At 35.3% G+C, this 23,312-nt stretch overlaps 1 protein-coding gene across 7 annotated transcripts in view; it reads left to right on the forward strand.

Moving 5' to 3' along the window:
- Nucleotides 1–438: 438 nt before the first annotated feature.
- LOC127869107 (uncharacterized) overlaps nucleotides 439–23,312 on the forward strand; it is a 147,196-nt gene continuing 124,322 nt past the window's right edge. For 5 of the 7 annotated variants that reach the window (XR_008044404.1, XR_008044405.1, XM_052411439.1 and 2 more), the window contains exons 1-2: nucleotides 439–646; nucleotides 20,718–20,760. Coding sequence is in view for 5 of the 7 variants with exons in the window: in XM_052411439.1 (XP_052267399.1) it covers nucleotides 20,721–20,760 (40 nt within the window). In the remaining 2 variants the exon portion in view is untranslated. Of the gene's footprint in view, nucleotides 647–10,652; nucleotides 10,808–19,622; nucleotides 19,829–20,717; nucleotides 20,761–23,312 lie in introns of those variants that run through there. The other 2 variants (XM_052411435.1, XM_052411436.1) reach the window with 2 other exon arrangements.

Raw genomic sequence — 23,312 nt, forward strand, 5'->3', positions numbered from 1 at the left:
AAACGTTAAAACAGGCCGACTTTGTCCGCGATTTACAGGCCGACTACGACCCTGCCATAAAATATTTTGATATGGTTAGAATCTGTAGAGGATCTTCTTTACAACGGTACCATTATAATTAATATCGGACGAATAATAATGAAGTTATAACCATTTATATCGGTTCCGGGTTTTCTTTTCGGCATTTGCGTGTGTAAAAAAAAACGTTAAAACAGGCCGACTTTGTCCGCGATTTACAGGCCGACTACGACCCTGCCATAAAATATTTTGATATGGTTAGAATCTGTAGAGGATCTTCTTTACAACGGTACCATTATAATTAATATCGGACGAATAATAATGAAGTTATAACCATTTATATCGGTTCCGGGTTTTACCATAAAGATTTCCGGATAGTTCCGGGTTTTATACCTGCCCACCGTATACGACATATGCTTCTTTACGGAGTGCAAAAATCGTTCGAATTTCCCCGGATTTCCCCTAAGAAGCAATTGAAATATTTGGTATTTCTGCTATTGGCAGGTCGATACATCTGTAGTCGAGAAGACGCTGGACGACCTGTAAATAAATCTCAAATACACACATGGTATTTCTGCATGTGATCTGCTGTTTTTCATCGATGATCTCAATGGTGTTTTAAAACAAGGTATGCCTTTACTCCTATAAATATGAGGTCGATTTACATCGACCTCATATCGTTTAACGTTATTTTGCAATAGCATCGTTCCGACATGAATTCATGTCGGAAGCTTTAACGGCATCAAATTCATATAACAGCACAGAATAATCCTGCAATAAATTATTAAACATAAAATATAAACATTATTTTACTAATTGCATTAGAAAAATGTTTATACAAACTTACAAGTAATGATAGTCCAGACCTTAAAACACTACCACTGTTCAAATTCCATATTGTTGCCATATAGCACTGTGTAAATTGAAAGTTGCATAATGTTACCTCATTGGTGGGTTATAAATACATTGTTTCTCTATATATAGTATTCGATTTAGACGAAAATAATAATTTACGTGGAATGTCATATTAGTTTTCCATTAAAACTTTGATCTTGCCGTGTGTGTTTATGGACGTTATTAATTATGGTATACTTATTTTTGTATTTCATTAAGAATTAGAACGTGTAGCCCTTTTTGTTAACTGTTTTTAACAAACGATTCGCGGCTAAATAAGACACGGAAAATGGTTAAAGCGACACTTTCATTTAAAGGTTTAATGTGAACAATATTAAATGAAGCCTTTTTTGGTATTAATATATTTTATTGACATGTTAAATTCGATACTTGAAAAGGTGTTTAGTCTTTAAAAAGATGTCGCTGATATTGTTAATTTCAATAACTGTTAATATGCTTAATGTTGTATAAGAAATTGAATAGTTTCACTGAGTTGTATTCCCGCCTAAAATCCGATATCGTAAAACGCGCAACGGTTAAGAATAAGGTCTGAATAAGTTTAGGTATTCAAATCCGAATATCTGCAGCTGTGCCAGCTGGGAAGCCCCGTTTTAGCTTTAACAACCGAAAGCGAAACAACATACTTTTTTAAGTCTTGCACTAAGACTCCATGATCACAAGTATAGGTCCCTGCTGTGGCGTATGACACCATAGTGCTATTTAGTATTGGTCGGCACAGTATCTGATCATAAAGAGATAATTGGTTTGTGCTGAACACAGGGGCAATAAAACCACAGATCTATCGATAAACAAGATGATTGAGATATCTTTTATTGAACACCGCGATAAAAATGCTCAAACCACGGACTCTAGATTACACGGATAAGAAACATGGCAACATTCTCAGAATCATCACTGCTATATGTGTAATCACCTAACAATTCGTCTTAAAATAATTTATATATTTGAGTTGAAGACGATGTACTGTTGTATAAGTCTGAATAAACTATCTGTCTGCCTGTCTAAATCTAAGCCGTCATCGTCCCAGTGAAAAAAAAAATGATTTTGAATAGTTGGACATGATGCCCTGATGTCAAAATACGAAATGCGTAACACCGACCGTGATATTCAAGAATCTTTAATAAATTGATAATTTAAGGTAAATAACATTTCATATAATTATACATAAGTCCCTCGTTGATAATTAACAGCAAACAATGAATGTTTTTGACCCCCATTTTATTTCAAGTATGCATGCAAAGCCGAATAAAATCGAGAGGATCCGCTATAAAAGCTGTTTCATCATAAAGTTATCACCCTTTCTGTGTTATAAACAAGAGCTAAAATCGTTAATTTGTTAAGATTTATTTATAATAAGCTTTATTGATATGTTTCTCGAACAAAATACCACAATATATTCCATCAAAAATATAATAATCATGGCAAAGGAAATTCAATGGCCGGTTTCTAAACAAAAGCATAATCGCCAAGATCGTAGCATCAGTTCAGTGCGTTAGGAACGCGCGCTACTTTCTTCCGCCTTCATTCCTTAATTACTTTCGTTTTTTTAAACAATTTTTTTCTATCATATACAGAATTCTATTCTCCTAAGCAAGATGTAATTTTTAAAACTGAACTCCAAATATAAACGCTACAAATTGGTATTAAGTACGAACATGTCAACCGTAAATCTAGATTCTAAAACTCCAATACGGTATGATATTTGCAAAAGTTAAAGTTATAACTCGCCGGGCTGTCGAAATCAGAAGAAACACTTAATATATGTTTATATATCTGTTTACTACGGAACGTAAGCTTTCTAATGATATATAATTTGTCAAAATCGGCCGAGAAATGAAACTATAATTCAACAAAAGACGTGAGTGGGTACATCAAAATGTATAACCTCGGCGCTTCGCTTTACGCTAATTGTGCAAGATCGATAGCCACAACACGGTAAAACGCGCGGTGGTAAAACATAAAATGTGTATTTCTTGTGTTTATCTCGCTATAAATCCATTAATAGCAACGGGAGTATACTAAAACGTATATTTTTTGAAAGAGGAATTAATAAGCAACAAGATAACGTATAAACCAATAAAATCGAATGAATAGTTTTTGCATAAGATTGAATTTACTATAGTAAGGGTCAAATACTCGAATCATCTCCTATCAATATACACTCCGTGATACAACTGGTAGTTTTAACACATACATATAGGTTTCATTTAATTAAAAAGTACAGAAAGCTAAAAAGTGATGTGGTTTGTTGTACAACAACACTTGGTTATGTGTAACCTATTCAAAAAATAATTTCGTTCAAGATAATTCAATGTAATTCTATAAACGACAAACACACTTCGTGTGTTGTGTATGTTTATTTTTAAAAATGTACATACAGTAAGTGGTTTAAAAGCACAATTTTTACACATTTAAGAGGTAATCGCTCACATTTATGTCTAATTAATTATAATTTTATGCATTAGCAAAGATTTAACGAGAAAAACTGAAGTTTAAGTTGAACTCAATTTGCTATAGGAAAACGACGGTAGCCGTTTAGACGTAAGCGGGGTAGCTTACGTCTAATTATTTGGACTAGGTATGCCTTATAATTCAATTCTATGCATGGTGACGTAACGGTGAAATCTATACAACGTAACACTACGGTTAAGTGTTTAAACACAATTTACTGTTTGTTTATGAACTTTATCTGAGCACGGAAACGGTTTTTCACCAGGCGTGTACAATTGACAATTTTTTTACTATTTACAAATGCGTGTTTGATATGTTTATTGAGGAGCCATATCCATCACACACGTACATGCGAAGTTTTACATGCATATCTATTATACTTTTTTAGATATGATGGTTTGTTTGTGCCCATGTATATAACAGTCGATTGGTGTATAACGGATAGCTAAGGACTTCGAGACTCATTTCAACCTAAACACCATGCATTCAGTAATTAAACCATTAAACCTAGATAGACACATGTCTTTCCTATTGAAAAATGCCAGCGGTTTTAAATTACGGAAAAATATTTGTTTACAGCGCGAATTTCATGGTACACTGATTCAGCCATTACCGGACGCTTAGGTCTTTATCGGATTACATGTGTATCGTTTTATTTCTTGAAATTTGACACAGCATTTGCAAAAAATATTGCAATATATGTACATTTCCAGAAAGGAAATTCATTTCTGCGTTTCATAAGACCAAATTCATGGAAATCGCTGCACAATTGATGAAGTAATTGCTGTTCAAAGCGATGCACCCTATATTCGGGTCATTTTGAGTTGAATCTATATATAGATTTGATTGCGGAAAATATGTTTTCAGAAAAATCGATTTTTCGTTATAATTTGATTATTTTTCATTAAAAATGATGTTTTTACTAATTAATATCATAGCCACACGCTTACCACATGTGTATTGGACAACTTCAATTGGGTTTATATTTATTTTGAGACAATCCCCACATTCCTGAATATGGGTCACCACATGTCCGTTATTCACTAAATCCCGAGTTGCAGCTTTCATGCTTATTTTATATGGTACGCATCAATTTGGTTTCTGAGCATTCTTACACTACGCGACCCGTGATTTTTGCCTAATTAGCGGAGTCAAGGCGGGCATTTTGCTTTTTGGGTGTAAAATCACCGCGATTTCACGTGACTAGTCACTCCGACGTCGCGCGAGAGCAAGATAATCTTCGCACTAAATCCCCTAAATGTTGTGGTGATTCGCTGCAATTCACCGTGATCGCAGTGGATATCGGCGACATCGATGATTCGCCATTTCATGCATATAAACCGAATCGTCATGCATATAAACCGAATCGTATCGATAACTGTATACATAACGCTTTTCTAATGTTCACAAGTATCAAATAATTTAAAATAATTGCAACATCACTTACGAAAAATAATCTTAAACATTTATGTCGGTAAATATGTTTGAGAATTTCATTAACACAACTATATTACACTAGGCGACCCGTGATTTTTGCCTAATTTGCGAAGTCAAGGCGGGCATTTTGCTTTTTGGGTGGAAAATCACCGCGATTTCACGTGACTCGTTACTCCGACGTCGCGCGAGAGCAAGATAATCTTCGCGCTAAATCCCCTCAATGTTGTGGTGATTCGCTGCGATTCGCCGCAATTCGCCGTGATAGCAGTGGATATCGTTGACATCGATGATTCGCAAATTCATGCATATAAACCGAATCGTATCGATAACTGTATAAATAACGCTTTTCTAATGTTTACAATTATCAAATAATCCAACATAATTGCAACATCACTTTCAAAAAATAATCTTAAACATTTATGTCGGTAAATATGTTTGAGAATTTCATTAAAACAACTATATGACTACGCCATTTTTCAGGAGTGTAAAGAGTATAGTGCATAATGTGGAACACAGCTTTCATTGGACGAGCGTATTTAAATTTAGATCGAATGCAATACGATCTTACAAAAAACGTTTAATTGCGTCATACGCCTTCATGTAAAAAACGGTTTCCTCATGGAAATTGTGCTATCAATGCATAATATAATCAAAACATTTTTTGACACGCAAAGCATTGTAACTAATTAATATACAATTCAAAACAATTATACCATAAGAATTAATGTTCCGTTAAATTCCCAAATGAAAATAATAATTTATAATCCGAAACACACTTCCGATGTTTTAATGTGAGCACGACGTTCACAAATGCTTCCAATATAGCCATCATGTATATTTCCCGACAAAAGAGCGCGAAAATTATGCGGCAATGCACAAGGTCAAGGTAAATAGTGTGCAAGACTGCAAGTATTGATTTTTTTTATACAAACTGCGTAGCGCAGAGAACATTGAATTCTGTTGATTTCGGTTAAATGTTTCTTTGGTATTTTTAAAACAGTTATATCGCCGGAAATTTGATATTACTTTTAAAGTCATATCAAATCAAACACGACGTATCCGTATCGTTACTGATAGAAGTAAAACATAATACCTTGAGGTGTATAGTTTTTTGTTGTGAGAGACCATCCGAGTAAACGCCGAAAAATATATACAAACTGTTATTTTTTGTGAATGCCCTTTGATCCATTATCGCACTTTATTGGCAGCGCCATCTTGTTGTTTCTGTGATTGTCACATCTTTTCACAATTTGAACACGTACAAAGAGTGCCAATTAGACACTAGAATAAACACGATCACCCGCTGGACAGTACACAATAAATAATCAAATGTTGAGGTTTTTTATTTGTTTTGGACGTGAAAACCCAGAGAAATGCATGTACATTATACATCATCATATTTATTTAACTTTGCGAATGCTTAGTGCTACGTTGATATACTCGTTTTTTTTCAGCAAAACAAACACAATGTTTAATGGCTTTAATATATAGGCAATGATGTAATAACAACATAATATATAACACGATACCATAATAACATGTACTTAAAAATAGAACAGTAATGTATTTCCGATTTCCGGCTTATCAAGCATTGTGAATGTATGTACAACGCTCGGAAAGTAACGCGAGTAACAAGAGTAACAAGAGTTATCCGCATTGGAGCCTGAATCAGAATATAAATAAGTATAGCATAATCTAGTCTAATAATTAGACGTAATCTACTGATTACATTTAAACTTTAAATGAAAGTGTTACTTAAACAATTTTCCGTGCCTTAAGGCGCGAATATTTTGCTGAACACTGTTAACAAAAGTTACAACGTTATAATTCTTAATGAAATTCAAAAATAAGTATTAACATAATAAATAACGTCAATAAACACACACGGTAAGATCAAAGTTTAAAAGGAAAACTTATAACATTTTTCTCGTAAATTACCAAATTATTAGTTTCGTCTAAATCAAATACCATGTATAGAGAAACAAGGTATTTATAACCGACCAATGACGAAACACTATGCAACTTTCAATTTACACAGTGCTACGCTACATGTATATGGCAACAATATGGAATTTGAACAGTGGTAGTGTATTCGGGCCTGGAATATAATTGATTGTAAGTGTTAATAAACATTCTGCTAATGCAATTAGTTAAATAATGTTTACATGTTATGTTCAATAATGAATGCATGATCATTCTGCGCTGTTATATTAATTTGGAGCCGTTAAAGCTTCCGACATTACTTCATCAAGTTCACGTCGGAACAGGAGTATTTAAGCTAATACGCCCATTGTATACAACAACAACAAAAGCTTTATTATTGCAATGTATAATGTAAGTGTATACATAAATGTTACATGTAAAGTAGTGTAACCCTCAACGTATATCGCTTAAAAAGGGGAATCACGGCGGTACGGGGTGATTTGCGCTGATTCGCGCTGATTGCGCAACAGCGAGATACATCGCGCGACGGTCGCCGAGACATCACCCAAATTTTCTTGTCGCTGGAAACACTGTGATTTGTCACGTTGCATCGTTTGTGGTGATGCGAGAATCGCGGCAAAAATCACGGGTCGCGTAGTGTACTACGACATTTTTCAGAAGTGTAAGGAGTACAGTGCATAATGTGGAACACAGCTTTCTTTGGACAAGCGTATTTACATTTAGATCGAATGCAATACGATCTTACAAAAAAACATTTTATTGCGTCATACGCCTTCATGTAAAAACGTTTTCCTCCTGGAAATTGTGCTATTAATGCATAATATTATCAAAACATTTTTTTGACACGTTAAGTGTTGTAACAAATTAATATACAATTCAAAACAATTATACCATAAGTATAAATGTTCCGTTAAATTCCCAAATGATAATAATAATTTATAATCCAAAACACACTTCTGATGTTTTAATGTTAACACGACGTTTACAAATGCTTCCAATATAGCCATCATGTATATTTCCCGACAAAAGATCGCGAAAATTATGCGGCAATGTACAAGGTCAAGGTATAGAGTGTGCAAGTATTGATTTTTTATACAAACTGCGTAGTGCAGAGAACATTGAATTCTGTTGATTTCGGTTAAATGTTTCTTTGGTATTTTTAAAACAGTTATATCGCCAACAATTTGATAATTTTTTTAAAAGTCATATCAAATTAAACACGCCGTATCCGAATAGTTACTGATAGAAGTAAAACATAATACCTTGACTTGTATAGTTTTTTTGTTGTGAGAGACCATCTGAGTAAACGCCGAAAAATATATACAAACTGTTATTTTTTGTCAATGCCCTTTGATCCATTATCGCACTTAATTGGCAGCGCCATCTTGTTGTTTCTGTGATTGTCACATATTTTCACAGTTTGAACACGTACACATGTACAAAGAGTGCCAATTAGACACTAGAACAAACACTATCACCAGCTGGACAGTACACAATAAATAATCAAATGTTGAGTTTTTTTTGTTTTGGGCGTGAAAACCCAGAGAAATGCATGTACATTACAAATGTATACATCATCATATTTATTAAACTCTGCGAATGCCTAGTGCTACGTTGATATACTCGCTTTTTTTCAACAAAACAAACACAATGTTTAATGGCTTTAATATATACATGTAGGCAATGATGTAATAACAACATATTATATAACACGATGTCATAATATTATTTAAAATAGAACAGTAATGAATTTCCGATTTCCGGCTTATCAAGCATTGTGAATGTGTGTACAACGCTCGGAAAGTAACGCGTGTAACACTAGTTATCCGCATTGGAGCCTGAAACAGAAAATAAACAAGTATAGCATAATTTAGTCCAAATAATTAGACGTAATCTACCGATTACATTTAAACTTTAAATGAAAGTGTTACTTAAACAATTTTCCGTGCCTTAAGGCGCGAATATTTTGCTAAACACTGTTAACAAAAGGGCTACATGTTATAATTCTTAATGAAATGCAAAAATAAGTATTAACATAATTAATAACATCAATAAACACACACGGTAAGATATAAGTTTAAAAGGAAAACTTATATCATATTTCTCGTAAATTACCAAATTATTAGTTTCGTCTAAATCAAATACCATGTATAGAGAAACAAGGTATTTATAACCGACCAATGACGAAACACTATGCAACTTTCAATTTACACAGTGCTACGCTACATGTATATGGTAACAATATGGAATTTGAACAGTGGTAGTGTATTCGGGCGTGGAATATAATTGATTGCAGTGTTTTTTTATGGCAATTTCGGGGCCGATATTCGGCCCCATTCCCCTCAAAAAAGAGTATATATTTTTCCCCCATTTTGTAAAAAAAATCCCCTCCAGAAGTTAAAAAAAAAATATAAAAAAATATATTTTTTTTTTTTTACAAAGAACAGTCTCATAATCATGATAAATATATCTCAAATTTATTTAATAAACAACTAAAAACGTATATAGTTATAATTAATATTATTTTGAATAATTATAAAGAGTTGTATTAAATAGTTTTTCCCAAATCAGTGGACTTTTCACATTAATTGCATTTTTCTCCCAAAAATGGCAAAGAAAAGGCCTGATGCATCTATATTGTGTCAATATTTGTTGATAAAATCATTCCACTTTAGTCCATTTTATTGATAAAAAATGCTCAAATTTGCCATTTTATCGATTTGAAAGATCCCAATTAAACTCAAAATGGCTAAGAAAACTGAGACAGTGCATGAAGGCTGAACTGTCTGAAACTTAAATGTTGAAAAAATCATTGATATATATTTTAATTTTAAGAAAAAGGACAAAGACATTCAGCTGTGAATATTATATTCATACAAACATGTGTATTAATATAATAAATATCATTACATATAAACAAGTGAATTTTTATTTTTCCCCTTTTCCTTAAAATGACTTTTTTCCCCTTTGGATGGGCCCCGCCACCTTTCCCCTATTAGTGAAAAAAAACACTGGATTGTAAGTTTTAATAAACACTCTGCTAATGCAATAAGTTAAATAATGTTTACATGTTATGTTCAATAATTATTGCATGATCATTCTGCGCTGTTATATTATTTTGGAGCCGTTAAAGCTTCCGACATTACTTCATCAAGTTCATGTCGGAACAGGAGTATTTTAGCTAATACGCCCATTGTATACAACAACAACAAAAGCTTTATTATTGCAATGTATAATGTAAGTGTATACATATATGTTACATGTAATGTAGTGTAAGCCTCAACGTAAATCGCTTAAAAAGGGGAATCACGGCGGTTCGCGGTGATTTGCGCTGATTCGCGCTGATTGCGCAACAGCGAGATACATCGCGTGACGGTCGTAGAGACATCACCCAAATTTTCTTGTCGCTCGGAAACACCGCGATTTGTCACGTTGCATCGATTGCGGTGATGCGAGAATCGCGGCAAAAATCACGGGTCGCGTAGTGTACTTTTGTAAAGGACACATAATACTTAAATATTACATCAATGAACATTATGTTTACCAAACAAAATCTGCAAAATTCAAGAAAACATTCGTCTGCACTTTTCCTGACTCACATTAACAAAAACATGAATCGACTTAACAATGATAGGCTATTTGTATTCAATTAATAGAAAACTATAAATCTTAACATAAATAAAAGTATTTTGCAAAAAACGTTTAAGCTATCCGTTACTCACTAAAATCCGCTATACACCAATCGACAGTATTAAACAGAGCCTAATCTAAATGTCTGTTACTTTGTTTCATTGTCAAATTTGCAGAAAATAAACGACTGCATTATGTACAGAGGATTTTAAAATAAATTGTACCTCATTTTGAAGTTCGTAGAGACCAGTGAAGTGTTTCTTTTTTATCTCACGAAAATTTCAACTTCAACATTAACTGAACTTGCTAATGTCAATTTGTTAATATTTTGTTAATTGAAACTCCTTGCTTTCGTTTTCAGTTTTAATATATTGGTGTCCGGTCAAAGAGACACGCTTATGTTTGAGAATGGGTAAAGCATGGCATTTTTCATTATCCCCACGCTTTTCCAATAAAAAGTGGGGATATTGTGGTTATCTCCATCTTCCGTCCATCATGGCCACCTGCTCCTCCTACACTATTAGCACTAGAACCTTGAAACTTACACACATGGTAGCTATGAGCAGCATATGTACGACGGTGACGACAGAATTTTGATCTGACCCCTGGGTAAAAAGTAATTGAGGTTGGGATGGGGGCCGGGTCAGAGATTTTCCTGCGACAGCGATTCGAAGAAGGCTCATAACTACTGTGTCGTTTCAGATATTCTTTCATATTTGGTATGCATGTGTATCTAGACAAGACCTTTCCATGCGCATTTAAATTATTACCCCTGTGACCTTGATCTTGAACTTAGGGTCAGTTTTCAGGTTTCAAAATCTGCGACCGCGAATCGAAAAATGCTCATAACTACTGTGTCCCTTCAGATATTGCTTCAATATTTGGTATGCATGTGTATGTAGGCAACACCTTTCCATGCACATACAATTTTTTACCCCTGTGACCTTGACCTTGAACTTGGGGTCAGTTTTCAGGTTTCGAAATATGCCACTGCAATTTGAAAATGCTTATAACTACTGTGTCCCTTCAGATATTGCTTTCATATTTGGTATGCATGTGTATCTAGACAACACCTTTCCATGCGCATACAATTTTATACCCCTGTGAGCTTGACCTTGAACTTGGAGTCAGTTTTCAGGTTTCAAAATCTGCGACTGCAATTGGAAAAATGCTCATAACTACTGTGTCCCTTCAGATATAGCTTTCATATTTGGTATGCATGTTATCTAGACAACACCTTTCCATGTGAATACATTTTTGTACCCGTGTGATCTTGACCGTGAACTTGGGGTCAGTTTTCAGGTTTCGAAATCTGCGACTGCAATTGGAAAAATGCTCATAACTACTGTGTCCCTTCAGATATTGCTTTCATATTTGGTATGCATGTTATCTAGACAGCACCTTTCCATGTGAAAACATTTTTTTACCCGTGTGACCTTGACCTTGAACTTGGGGTCAGTTTTCAGGTTTCGAAATCTGCGACTGGTATTCGAAAAAGGGTCATAACTGCTGTGTCCCTTCAGATATTGCTTTTATATTTGGTATGCATGTGTATCTGGACAACACCTTGCGCATACAATTTTTTACCCCTGTGACCTTGACCTTGTACTTGGCAGGGGTTTTCCTGGCTTCATTGGGAAGAGGCCCTAGCCTATGGATTTTGGGAAGAAATTGCTCATTTTGGGAAGAATTCTGGCTAAAATTACTGCTTTGGGAAATAAAAAAGCTGGTGTAAGTTAGGATTTTTGGGAAAACTGCATGATTTTTAAGATTTTTTTCAATTGGGAAGGGTCCTTTAATCAGCGATTTTTTTCCTTCTTTATAAAGTACCGGTAAACGGCACTTTCCCAGTAACGAAAAAACTACAAATTTCCCAATTGCTGGCCAAAAAATTCCCAATTTAAGGTAAAAAAAAAAAAAAAAAATTTTTTGGGGGGGAAAATGCAACATTTTGTTAGTTTCTCTGTGCAGCTCTATGGTTTGAACCTAGGTAAATATAATATTGACAGCTTGAAAACACTTAGAATCAATTTTAAAGTATTTGGGAGCATAAAATCAAATACACCAATTTCCCAATTTGAGGGTTTCACGACTCGATTTTTCCCAATTTTCAGGTTTTCACGACTCAATTTTTCCCAATTGGACTGGTACGGGTACTTTTCCCAATTGGACAAAAAAAATCGCTGTTAATAGGCCTCTGTTATATAAGGCTGAAAACCCCTGCTTGGAGTCAGTTTTCAGGTTTCGAAATCTGCGACCGCGATTCGAAAAAGGCTCTGTCATAACTACTGTGTCCCTTCAGTTATAATATTGCTTTCATATTTGGTGGTATTATCAACAAAAAATACTTTATCCAAAAACGAGAGTACGAAAAATTGTACGCATTTTGCACATGAAAATGTGCATATCGTTTGACTACAGAAAATGAAAACAAGTAACCTAGCAAATACGTAATTAATATACTTTTGGTTGACATATTACTTTACAATAGCATAGTTTGTGAGTAAAAAACAACAAAGTAATTATAACAATTTAATTTCAATCAAGAACAGAAAGGTGTAACATCTTCGACATGTAACTAATTATTTAATTATCATCCTTTCATTCAGATCGATAGACGGTAGAAAGTTGTAAAGTGATCAGCTTAAAAATAATTTATTGAGTGTTACGCTTATTTTTATTTGCTTATTTTTTATACGACTTTTGCCATCTGCAATTATATTGCAGGCAGACGACAATTTCAACTGTGTATTCCATTATCTGGGCATGAATTACCCAATATTACCCCATAGCGAACTCAATGTTGATTGGCCAGCTACCATATGCGCTTCAAAACGTTCATGGAAACAAAGAAAAAAATATTTAAAAAAAAACAATCCGGATTTAAATGGCGGATGTTTTCAATGAAATTTAACGAGATTTTAGCATATTCGCAAATTATATTTTTCTTGAGCCAAATTCCCTATATTTTCGCAAATGGCGAACGACAGCGCGAGCCCTGTAATAGTGAGCATTTATTCCAATAATAACACGTTCGCAATGCTCGTGCTGTCGTTCGCCATTTGAGCCATCTGCACCATTTGCAAAAATATTGTAAATTTGGCTCAAGAAAAAATCTAAATTGCGAAAATTCAAAAATCTAGTAAAATTTCGTTGACAACATCCGCCATTTTAATCTGGACTGGTTTTCTATATTTGTCTCTTTGTTTCAATGAAAGTGTTCGCATTCGACAATTAACAAAACCCGGTCTGTACCCGATAAGACATCGGTTGACTTGACCTTATTTTTAGCATAGGTGCGTTTACGCACCTATGCTTATGGTATATACCACATTTCGAAAATCCACATCATTCGGTTGCCCATCATGAAGCCTTACCTGATCAAAAATCAGACGAAATATCTATTTAATTTAGTATATGGTCATTCTTACAAAAAAAATTTGGAAACGTTTTTCTAACGTTTTCTTCCAAGAATATTGCTGACACCGTTTTTAGTGAATTTTTCAAAGACCGTTTTATGTCAAAAAATCTTATAACCTAAAACAAATTTCGTTCGTAAAACAATTCTATCTGCACTATAAATCTCAATCTCCTACGCAGTGGCCTCCCTTATACTAGAAGTTACTGACCGGGCGAAGCAAGGGAAGTAACTGCTGTGAGGAGTTTCTATAAAAATCTGCATTCAGAAATCTGTATTCAGAACTCAATCTGTTGTGCACGTCTGCATCTTACGCTTACCTCAAGTTTTACGACAAATTCTTGACGCAGACGAATAGGGTAGCGTCTATTTTCATTTGTGAAAAGAATAGTTTGATACAGATCTGTCCGTGCTTAAATTTTGAAAGGCTTGGGTAATTATTTTTCATAAGCGTTTCAAACACTGATGTAAATGGAAAGATTATCTATTTAAATAGTCGGTAATTGTTTGAAATTATTGATTTGAGAAATTCGCGGATGGCGATATCGAACTACATTATACCACGTGACGCCATTCTTCCCTGTATCTTGCACCTATGCTTTTAACGCCATCGGCGCTCTCGTTATTGAAGTGCACATGGTAGCTGGCCAATCAATATTGAGCTCGCTTTCACATGACATGACGTTGTCGAATGAAACGTGAGAAAGGGTGGAGCAATCGGATAATATTGGGTCATTTATGCGCAGATGTTGTATAATTTCAATACACATTTTATATCGCAGTCTGCCTTCAAAATAGCAGCCGGTCGCTAGAGATAAACAAATGAAACAAAAACAAGACAATGAATACCCGTCAATAAATATTTCTAAGCTGACCACTTTTCATCTTTCTTCCGAATATTTACTGATCTGAATTAAAGAGTGATAATTAAATAATAAGTTTTATGGCGATAATATTACACATCTCTGCCGATTGCCGAATTAAATTGAATGGTAATAATAAATCAATTTGTTTTTTACTTCCAAACTATCCTGAACGACAGCAGCGTATTTTAATTAAAGGGATACGAGGAAAACAGGAGCGGTTTAATTGTATTTAAAGTTTAATTAATCGCATATGAATATATCAAATAAATAGGCGACTCAAACAAATACCGGTACGCGTTTTGTTCATTGCTATTAAAGATATCCTTGAAAGAGCATTCAATTAAATGACGCAAATAACCGGAAAGGATAAAAAGCAGAAATGCAAAATTAAGCGGAAATAATTTTCTGCGAGCAAAAAAAATTTTTTTTTGGAAAGTGACAATTTTTTATTTTTTTTCAGTCAGGCCGATTTTTGTGGGTCGGTCGGGTTATGACAAACAAAAGAATTTTTAAGGATGGCTTTAGGTCAGCGTTCAGGTTTCGAAATCTGCGACCTCAATTCGAGAGAGGCTCATACCTACCGTGTCCCTTCAGATATTGCTTTCATATTTGGTAGGCATTTGTATCTGGACAACACCTTTCCATGCGCATGACATTTTTTGACTCTGGGTCCGCATTCAGGTTTCGAAATCTGCGACTGTGTTTTAAAAAATCTCATAACGTCTGTGACTCTTCAGATATTGCTTTCATATTTGGTACGCATGTGTATCTGGACAAGAGCTTTCCATTCGCATACAATTTTTTACCCCTGTGACCTTGACCTTGAACTACGGGTCCAGGTTTGGATTTTGAAATCTTTAATGTGGTTATCTCCGCCGTCTGTTCATCCGTCCAGGTCACTATCATCTCCTACATGTACACTATAAGCACTAGAACCTTGAAACTTACACACATGGTAGCTGTGAGCATACCGTATGCGCCACAGTGCACTATTCGGAATTTTGATCTGACCCCTGGGTCAAAAGTTATGGGAGTTGGGGTGGGGCCGGGCCAGAGATTTTCACTCAATGACATTTATTATTATGCCCTCCTTCCAAGAAGAGGGGATATATTGTTTTGCACATGTCGGTCGGTCCGTCCTGTCGGTCCGTCCAGCAGATGGTTTCCGGATGATAACTCAAGAACGCTTAGGCCTAGGATCTTGAAACTTCATAGGTACATTGATCATGACTGGCAGATGACCCCTATTGATTTTCAGATCACTAGGTCAAAGGTCAAGGTCACAGTGCAGGGTTTTTTTTACTAAGAAAGTGACGCAGATATTTGGCGTATTCCCCTACCAGAATTTTTCCCCTAAAACTACCATTTCCCTTCCAAAAATATAATTTTTCACCAAAATATAATATTTTACCCTCAAAGAAATGTTGTTTTTTTTCTTTTGGGAAGTCGACACTTATCCAATTTGTACCATGTACAACCATCTTGCTCTCTCTCTCTCACTCCCGACGAACACTCAAATCTGGGAATCCCAGTGATTCTATATATAGCTCTTAAATTACGACATGGAAACCGGGCAACTAATCGTATAAATCATGTGACTATTTTACTGGATTCCGGTCTTGCGCGAGAAGGGTGTTTTGTCAATTAATTACCGGAAACCAGTCAAATTTTCTTCCGGGTTATGTGAAAGCCAAGATATAAACGTTAAAACAATAAAAATTATCACAATTGGCGTTCATACACAAACAAAATAAAAAGTTCGGACTTGAAAAATATTAATTGCGTTGACGCATTTTTTAAGAATGAATCATCAAAAACCGTTGAAACCCAGCAGGATTCGGAGGTACATGTAATCAACATCGATTAATACTGTCGGATTATTGTGAAAGTGAAAGTAGACAATCGGCAGCTGCCGCACCTTTCCCTTCCAATACTGTAGCAGATCTTGATCGTCAACCCATTCATCATGAAATTGAAATCACAATATTGACATCGTTCCCCAACCCCAGTTGAAAACATTTCCCATTATTAGATCTTTATTTAGGACTTTGACTTTAATATCATACTTGTTCATGTGTTTAAGAACAAAAAGGTCAGAGACATGCCTCTTTTTCTAAAAAAAAACCTGAAGTCTGTAGGCGAGTTATAGACATTGAAATGAACAGTTTTTATTTTTTCCCCAAATATGTCTCTTTCGCGCTCGATTTTTCCCTTTTACCCAGCGTCCAGCGTCTTCCCCTTTTTCTAAAAAAAAACCCTGCTGAGTGACTCAAAATAGTAAAATGGTTTCCGGATGATAACTCAAGAATGCTTATGCCTAGGATCATGAAACTTCATAGGTACATTGATCATGACTGGCAGATGACCCCTATTGATTTTCAGGTCACTAGGTCAAAGGTCAAGGTCACAGTGACTCAAAACAGTAAAATGGTTTCCGGATGATAACTCAAGGATGCTTACGCCTAGGATCATGAAACTTCATAGGTACATTGATCATGACTGGCAGATGACCCCTATTGATTTTCAGTTCACTAGGTCAAAGGTCAAGGTCACAGTGACTAGAAACAGTAAAATGGTTTCCGGATGATAACTCAAGAATGCTTACACCTAGGATAATGAAACTTCATAGGTACATTGATCATGACTGGCAGATGACCCCTATTTTATTAGCCGGATTTTTTTCGAAAAAATCTCGGCTTATAGATTGATGTTGTCGGGCGGGCGGGGGGGGCGGGCGGGCGGGCGGCGTGCTCGAAAATGTTAAAGTTCTTATTTCATGGTATAACTTTGGTATGCTTGGACCTAGAGTCTTCAAACTTGACATGAAGGTTGGCCAGGATTAACAGATGACCACTGGTCATTTCAAGGTCATTCATTTGAAGGTCAAGGTCACTGTGACCTTCAATATAAAAAATGTTAAAGTTGTTATAACTTTGGTATGCTTGGACCTAGAGTCTTGAAACTTGACATGAAGGTTGGCCATAACTAGTTAGTAACCACTGGTCATTTCAAGGTCATTTGAAGGTCAAGGTCACTGTGACCTTGAATGTAAAAATGTTAAAGTTCTTATTTCATGGTATAACTTTGGTATGCTTGGACCTAGAGTCTTCAAACTTGACATGAAGGTTGGCCAGGATTAACAGATGACCACTGGTCATTTCAAGGTCATTCATTTGAAGGTGAAGGTCACTGTGACCTTCAATATAAAAATGTTAAAGTTGTTATAACTTTGGTATGCTTGGACCTAGAGTCTTGAAACTTGACATGAAGGTTGGCCAGAACTAGTAAGTAACCACTGGACATTTCAAGGTCATTCATTTGAAGGTCAAGGTCACTGTGACCTTGAATGTAAAAATGTTAAAGTTGTTATAACTTTGGTATGCTTGGACCTAGAGTCTTGAAACTTGACATGAAGGTTGGCCAGAACTAGTAAGTAACCACTGGTCATTTCAAGGTCATTCATTTGAAGGTCAAGGTCACTGTGACCTTGAATGTAAAAATGTTAAAGTTCTTATTTCATGTTATAACTTTGGTATGCTTGTACCTAGAGTCTTCAAACTTGAAATAAAGATTGGCCAGTACTAGAAGATGACCACTGGTCATTTCAATGTCATTCATTTGAAGGTCAAGGTCACTGTGACCTTAAATGTTAAAATGTTAAAATTGTTATAACTTTGGTATGCTTGGACATAGAGTCTTCAAACTTGACATGAAGGTTTGCAAGCACACTTAGATGACCACTGGTCATTTCAAGGTCATTCATTCTAAGGTCAAGGTCACTGTGACCTTGAATGTAAAAATGTTAAAGTTCTTATAACTTTGGTAGGTAAAAATGTTAAAGTTCTTATTCCATGTTATAACTTTGGTATGCTTGTACCTAGAGTCTTCAAACTTGACATAAAGGTTGGCCAGTACTAGAAGATCACCACTGCTCATTTCAATGTCATTCATTTGAAGGTCAAGGTCACTGTGACCTTCAATGTTAAAATGTTAAATTTTTTATATGCATTCAAAACATAACACAAGGTTTGCTCATGCCTTGAAAAGTACTTACATTTCATTTTGACCTTTGAACAATATTTCAGTAATTTAAGTATTGCATTGACAAAAACACAAAAGGTACTTTCCTGTCATTTAAATCAAAAATCCGGCTTCAATGCGGTCATCTCCGACCGCGGAACTCTTGTTATTATTATTATTTTATTTATTTTTTATGAAAAAAAAAAAAACTCTGGCTATGATCTCTTTGAAACCACAGGCCTTGGTTGTCAGTGATGTCTGATATCGTCATAATTTACTCCCCCCCCCCACACGCCTCCCTGGTTGGATTGGACAAAATTCAAGGGAAGTTATAACCTGAAAAGAGAGATGATTTCTCTACCTGCCAAATGATAAATAGAAATTTTATTTCAATGCGGCACAGTAGGGGGCATTGTGTTTCTGACAAACACATCTCTAGTTTTAAAAATCATTAATACTAGAAAAGATAATTTAAGCTTCATTGTGGGAAAACAGGGCTTTATGCATTAATTGCCATCCCAGTACCAGATACTCTCTTTAAACGAAAAACACCATAAAATCAGAAAGTGCCGTCCTTTATTAGCCTGTGCGCATTGCAATCAGTATGCACAGGCTAATCTGGGACAGCACTTATTTGACATGCATTAAGCCCCGTTTTCCATGAAAGCAGCCAATATGTACAGATTTCAATGACAAACTGGCCAATGTCGTCGCACAAGCTGTTAAAGATTATTGATAAAATACACACACTCACTGTCTGCATTGTACCAGTGGTGAAGTATAAACAGGCAGATGCGGTGGTTATCGTTCTTAGCGTATTTAATAGCAGACCGACTTGCAACGCATACTACAAACCTTAGTTGTCTGCAAGGAAACAACTAAAAATGGTTTATCCCAACATATCTTTTAAATACGTTATTCATTTGAATCTTATTGCCAATTGTCCCGAATGTGTACGGAGACATGATCACGTTCACGACACGGTATTGCCAAAATATGGAGAAATGGAATGAACGGGAACTGATCTAAAATAAAGGTCACAAAATGGGTCCAGAAAATGTGCATATTCTATAAAAATCAATACGAAAAACATACCTCTTCTAGATAAAAGCGAGCGGTTTTTGTGAACGTGACATTTTTTATTACAGTTGGTTCTTTGTAAACTTCATAAAGCTAATTATTTCAATACTAAAATATTGTTGTGAAAATATACTCGATTCTTAAATAGACCATTACCATCTACCGAAAGATTTAAAATTACTAATGTTTATTTCAAGCCGACAAACTAGCCTGATTCATATCCATAGCTGAGCATTTTAAGATAAAGTATAAAGAGGCGTCATTTATAAGTTCTCAACAAAATCAGGTCCTAAATGTTTGATAAACAGAAAAACAGATTACTGACATTTTTATAATGAAGCAAGTTAAGAACAAATAACAAAAAAGCTAGGCAAGCACCGCCATGATTTTATTCTTAGCCTCACTTGATTTAATACAAATCGATAATGCATTTACTGTTTTATTTAAGTTATCAATTCTTGTATTCATAGAAGTTACCTATTAATATTGGCATTCTGTTATTCCGTATGGTGTGGTCATAATTATCGTAATAAGTGTACGTTTATGGTGATTTTGATAGTTTTCTTTGCAAACAAAAAGCACGAGAAAACGTTTTGAAATTATTTGCAATTAAAATATAACCTTATCTTAAAGTTTTCATGTGTTGCTGAACACCAAGTAATCAATGTAGGCATGTTCTTATAAATTCCTGTGTTAAATGTTTGGCATGCTGTTTCTTTTTTGTCTGGGCCCTGTGTGTGTTATTGAAAAAGTGGTACACATATAGAACTTGACCATTCATTCAAAGACAGATATACAAATGTGGTATCAGATAGAATGGATATTTTTTATATAACAATAACATGGTTTCATATTAGGCATAATAAATATTAACCATATTTTAATAAATGCGACAAGATTTATCATAATTATTATGGTCTGTTTGTGCTCTGTTTCAGAGAATGCGATCCCCCGTTTGGATTTGTTTGTGGTTGGCTCAAGGTAATGCTTGTTATACGTTTACTCAGTTAAAGAAATGGTTGGCCACACTGTGCATTTCAATTTAAAAGTCCATTGTTTCTCAAAGCTGAGCGTATGTAAAATATCAAACTTATGTTTCTCGCGGTACGACCTAGGTTAGAAGTGGTCAGGGTTCAAGCAATGTCGACACCTTAAAAAATCACCTCGCTACATAAAAATATCGAAAAAGAGAATTCACGCATTTCTTATTTGATCTTCACACCAATGATATAACAATTTACGACTTGACAGTTCACCTCTTTGTACAATCAGTATAGGGCATATCATTAAGATTTTTTGGCAATTCCAAAAGTTTGAAAGATTCTTAAATATATTTTTAGCTCACTTGAGCACAACGTGCTCATGGGGAGCTTTTGGGATCACCTTTTGTCCGTTTTGCGTCGTTGTGCGTCGTAAACTATTTGCCTTGTTAACACTCTAGAGGCAACATTTTTCCAAAGATTTGTCCCAATGGTATCTTGGTAGAGTTCGAAACTAGATCATGTGAGGTCAAGAACTAGGTCAAATTAAAGAAAAAGCTTGTCAAAACTCTAGAAGTCACATTTATTGGCCAATCTTCATCAAACTGTGTCATTGTCCCAATAATATCTCAGCTAAGTTCGAAAATGGTTCTGGTCAGTTGAAAAACATGGCCGCCAGCGGGCGGGGCAGTTTTCCTTATATGGCTATCGTAAAACCTTGTTAACACTCTAGAAGTCATATTTTTAGGCCAATCTTAATGATACTTGGTCAGAACATTTGTTCTAATGATATCTCGGCTGAGTTCTAAAATGGTTCCAGTAGGTTGAAAAACATGGCCGCCAGGGATCGGGGCAGTTTTCCTTATATTGCTATAGTAAAACCTTGTTTACACTCCAGAAGTCTTATTTTTAGTCCAATCTTTATGAAACTCGTCATAACATTTGTCTCAATGGTATCTCGGCTGAGTTCTTAAATGGTTTCGGTTCTTGAAAAACATGGCCGCCAGGGGGCGGGGCAGTTTTGCTTATATGGCTATAGTTAATGTAAAGAAGTGAAACTCCAGCTGCTGGAGCAGTATTGATGCACGCCAAATGGCATTGTACACCATCTGTTAATAACAGAGTTATAGCCCTTTGTATCTTGAAAAAATGTTTTTTTTGTGTGTCCGGAGCCAATCTTGAAAGTGCTCTGGCCGATTTAATTGAAACTTGGTATGAGTATATATATGGATAAGAGAATGATGCACACAAAATGGCATTGTACACCATCTGTAAATTACGGAGTTATGGCCCTTTGTATCTTGAAAAAAATGCTTTTTTGAGCCGGTTGGTCCGTCCACCAGATGGTTTGCGGATGATAACACAAGAACGCTTAGGCCTAGGATCATGAAACTTCATAGGTGCATTGATCATGACTGGCAGATGACCCCTATTGATTTTTAGGTCAAAGGTCAAGGTCACAGTGACTCGAAATAGTAAAATGGTTTCCGGATGATAACCCAAGATTGCTTACGCCTAGGATCATGAAACTTTATAGGTACATTGATCATGACTGGCAGATGACCCCTATTGATTTTTAGGACACTAGGTCAAAGGTCAAGGTCACAGTGACTCGAAACAGTAAAATGGTTTCCGGATGATAACTCAAGAATGCTTATGCCTAGGATCATGAAACTTCATAAGTACATTGATCATGACTGGCAGATGACCCCTATTGATTTTCAGGTCACTAGGTCAAAGGTCAAGGTCACAGTGACTCGAAACAGTAAAATGGTTTCCTGATGATAACTCAAGAATAATTAGGCCTAGGATCATGAAACTTCATAGGTACATTGATCATGACTGGCTGATGACACCTATTGATTTTCAGGTCACTAGGTAAAAGGCCAAGGTCACTGTGACAACAAACATATTCACACAATGGCTGCCACTACAACTGACAGCCCATATGGGGGGCATGCATGTTTTACAAACAGCCCTTGTTGACTTTTCAGTCACTTATCCTACTCTCTATAAAACTGATTTATATTTGTGCTTGCATTGTTTCTAGGTTGTGTAACACTCCTGCAAATTTACCCCAATTAACTTGGCACTTCATCAAAAACCTTTGTCTTGATGTCAGATGGAAACCATTCATAAGATAGATTTATCATTACAACTTGAAATGTTTTACCCCAACAATTTTCAGTTAGTCAGTAGTTGTTGTGTGGTTATGAAAGAATTGTGATTTTAGCAGGTTTTATTGTTGTTTCAATTGGAAATATCAATGCAAAGTGAGTCTTAACATTTTTCCAGTTGTTTACAAACAGTTTGTCAAATATGTGAACAATAACTTATCACATCTTTTAAGAAGCACAAACAACTGTTTGGTTTAAAAGAAAAGTTGTTTTGCAGTTGTTTTTGCAAAAATAATGTATTTAGGCTACAGATTTTGTGTGCATTTAAGTTACAAATAGTTTGACAGTTGTTTTGATATGATACATTTTCCAATGTCTTGTGTGTGTTTACTTTTATATTTGCAATTTGCAAACATTTGTAACTATAAGAAAGATC

The sequence above is a fragment of the Dreissena polymorpha genome, chromosome 2 (genome assembly GCF_020536995.1).
Source record: "Dreissena polymorpha isolate Duluth1 chromosome 2, UMN_Dpol_1.0, whole genome shotgun sequence".
In the NCBI taxonomy this organism is placed as follows: Eukaryota; Metazoa; Mollusca; class Bivalvia; order Myida; family Dreissenidae; genus Dreissena; species Dreissena polymorpha.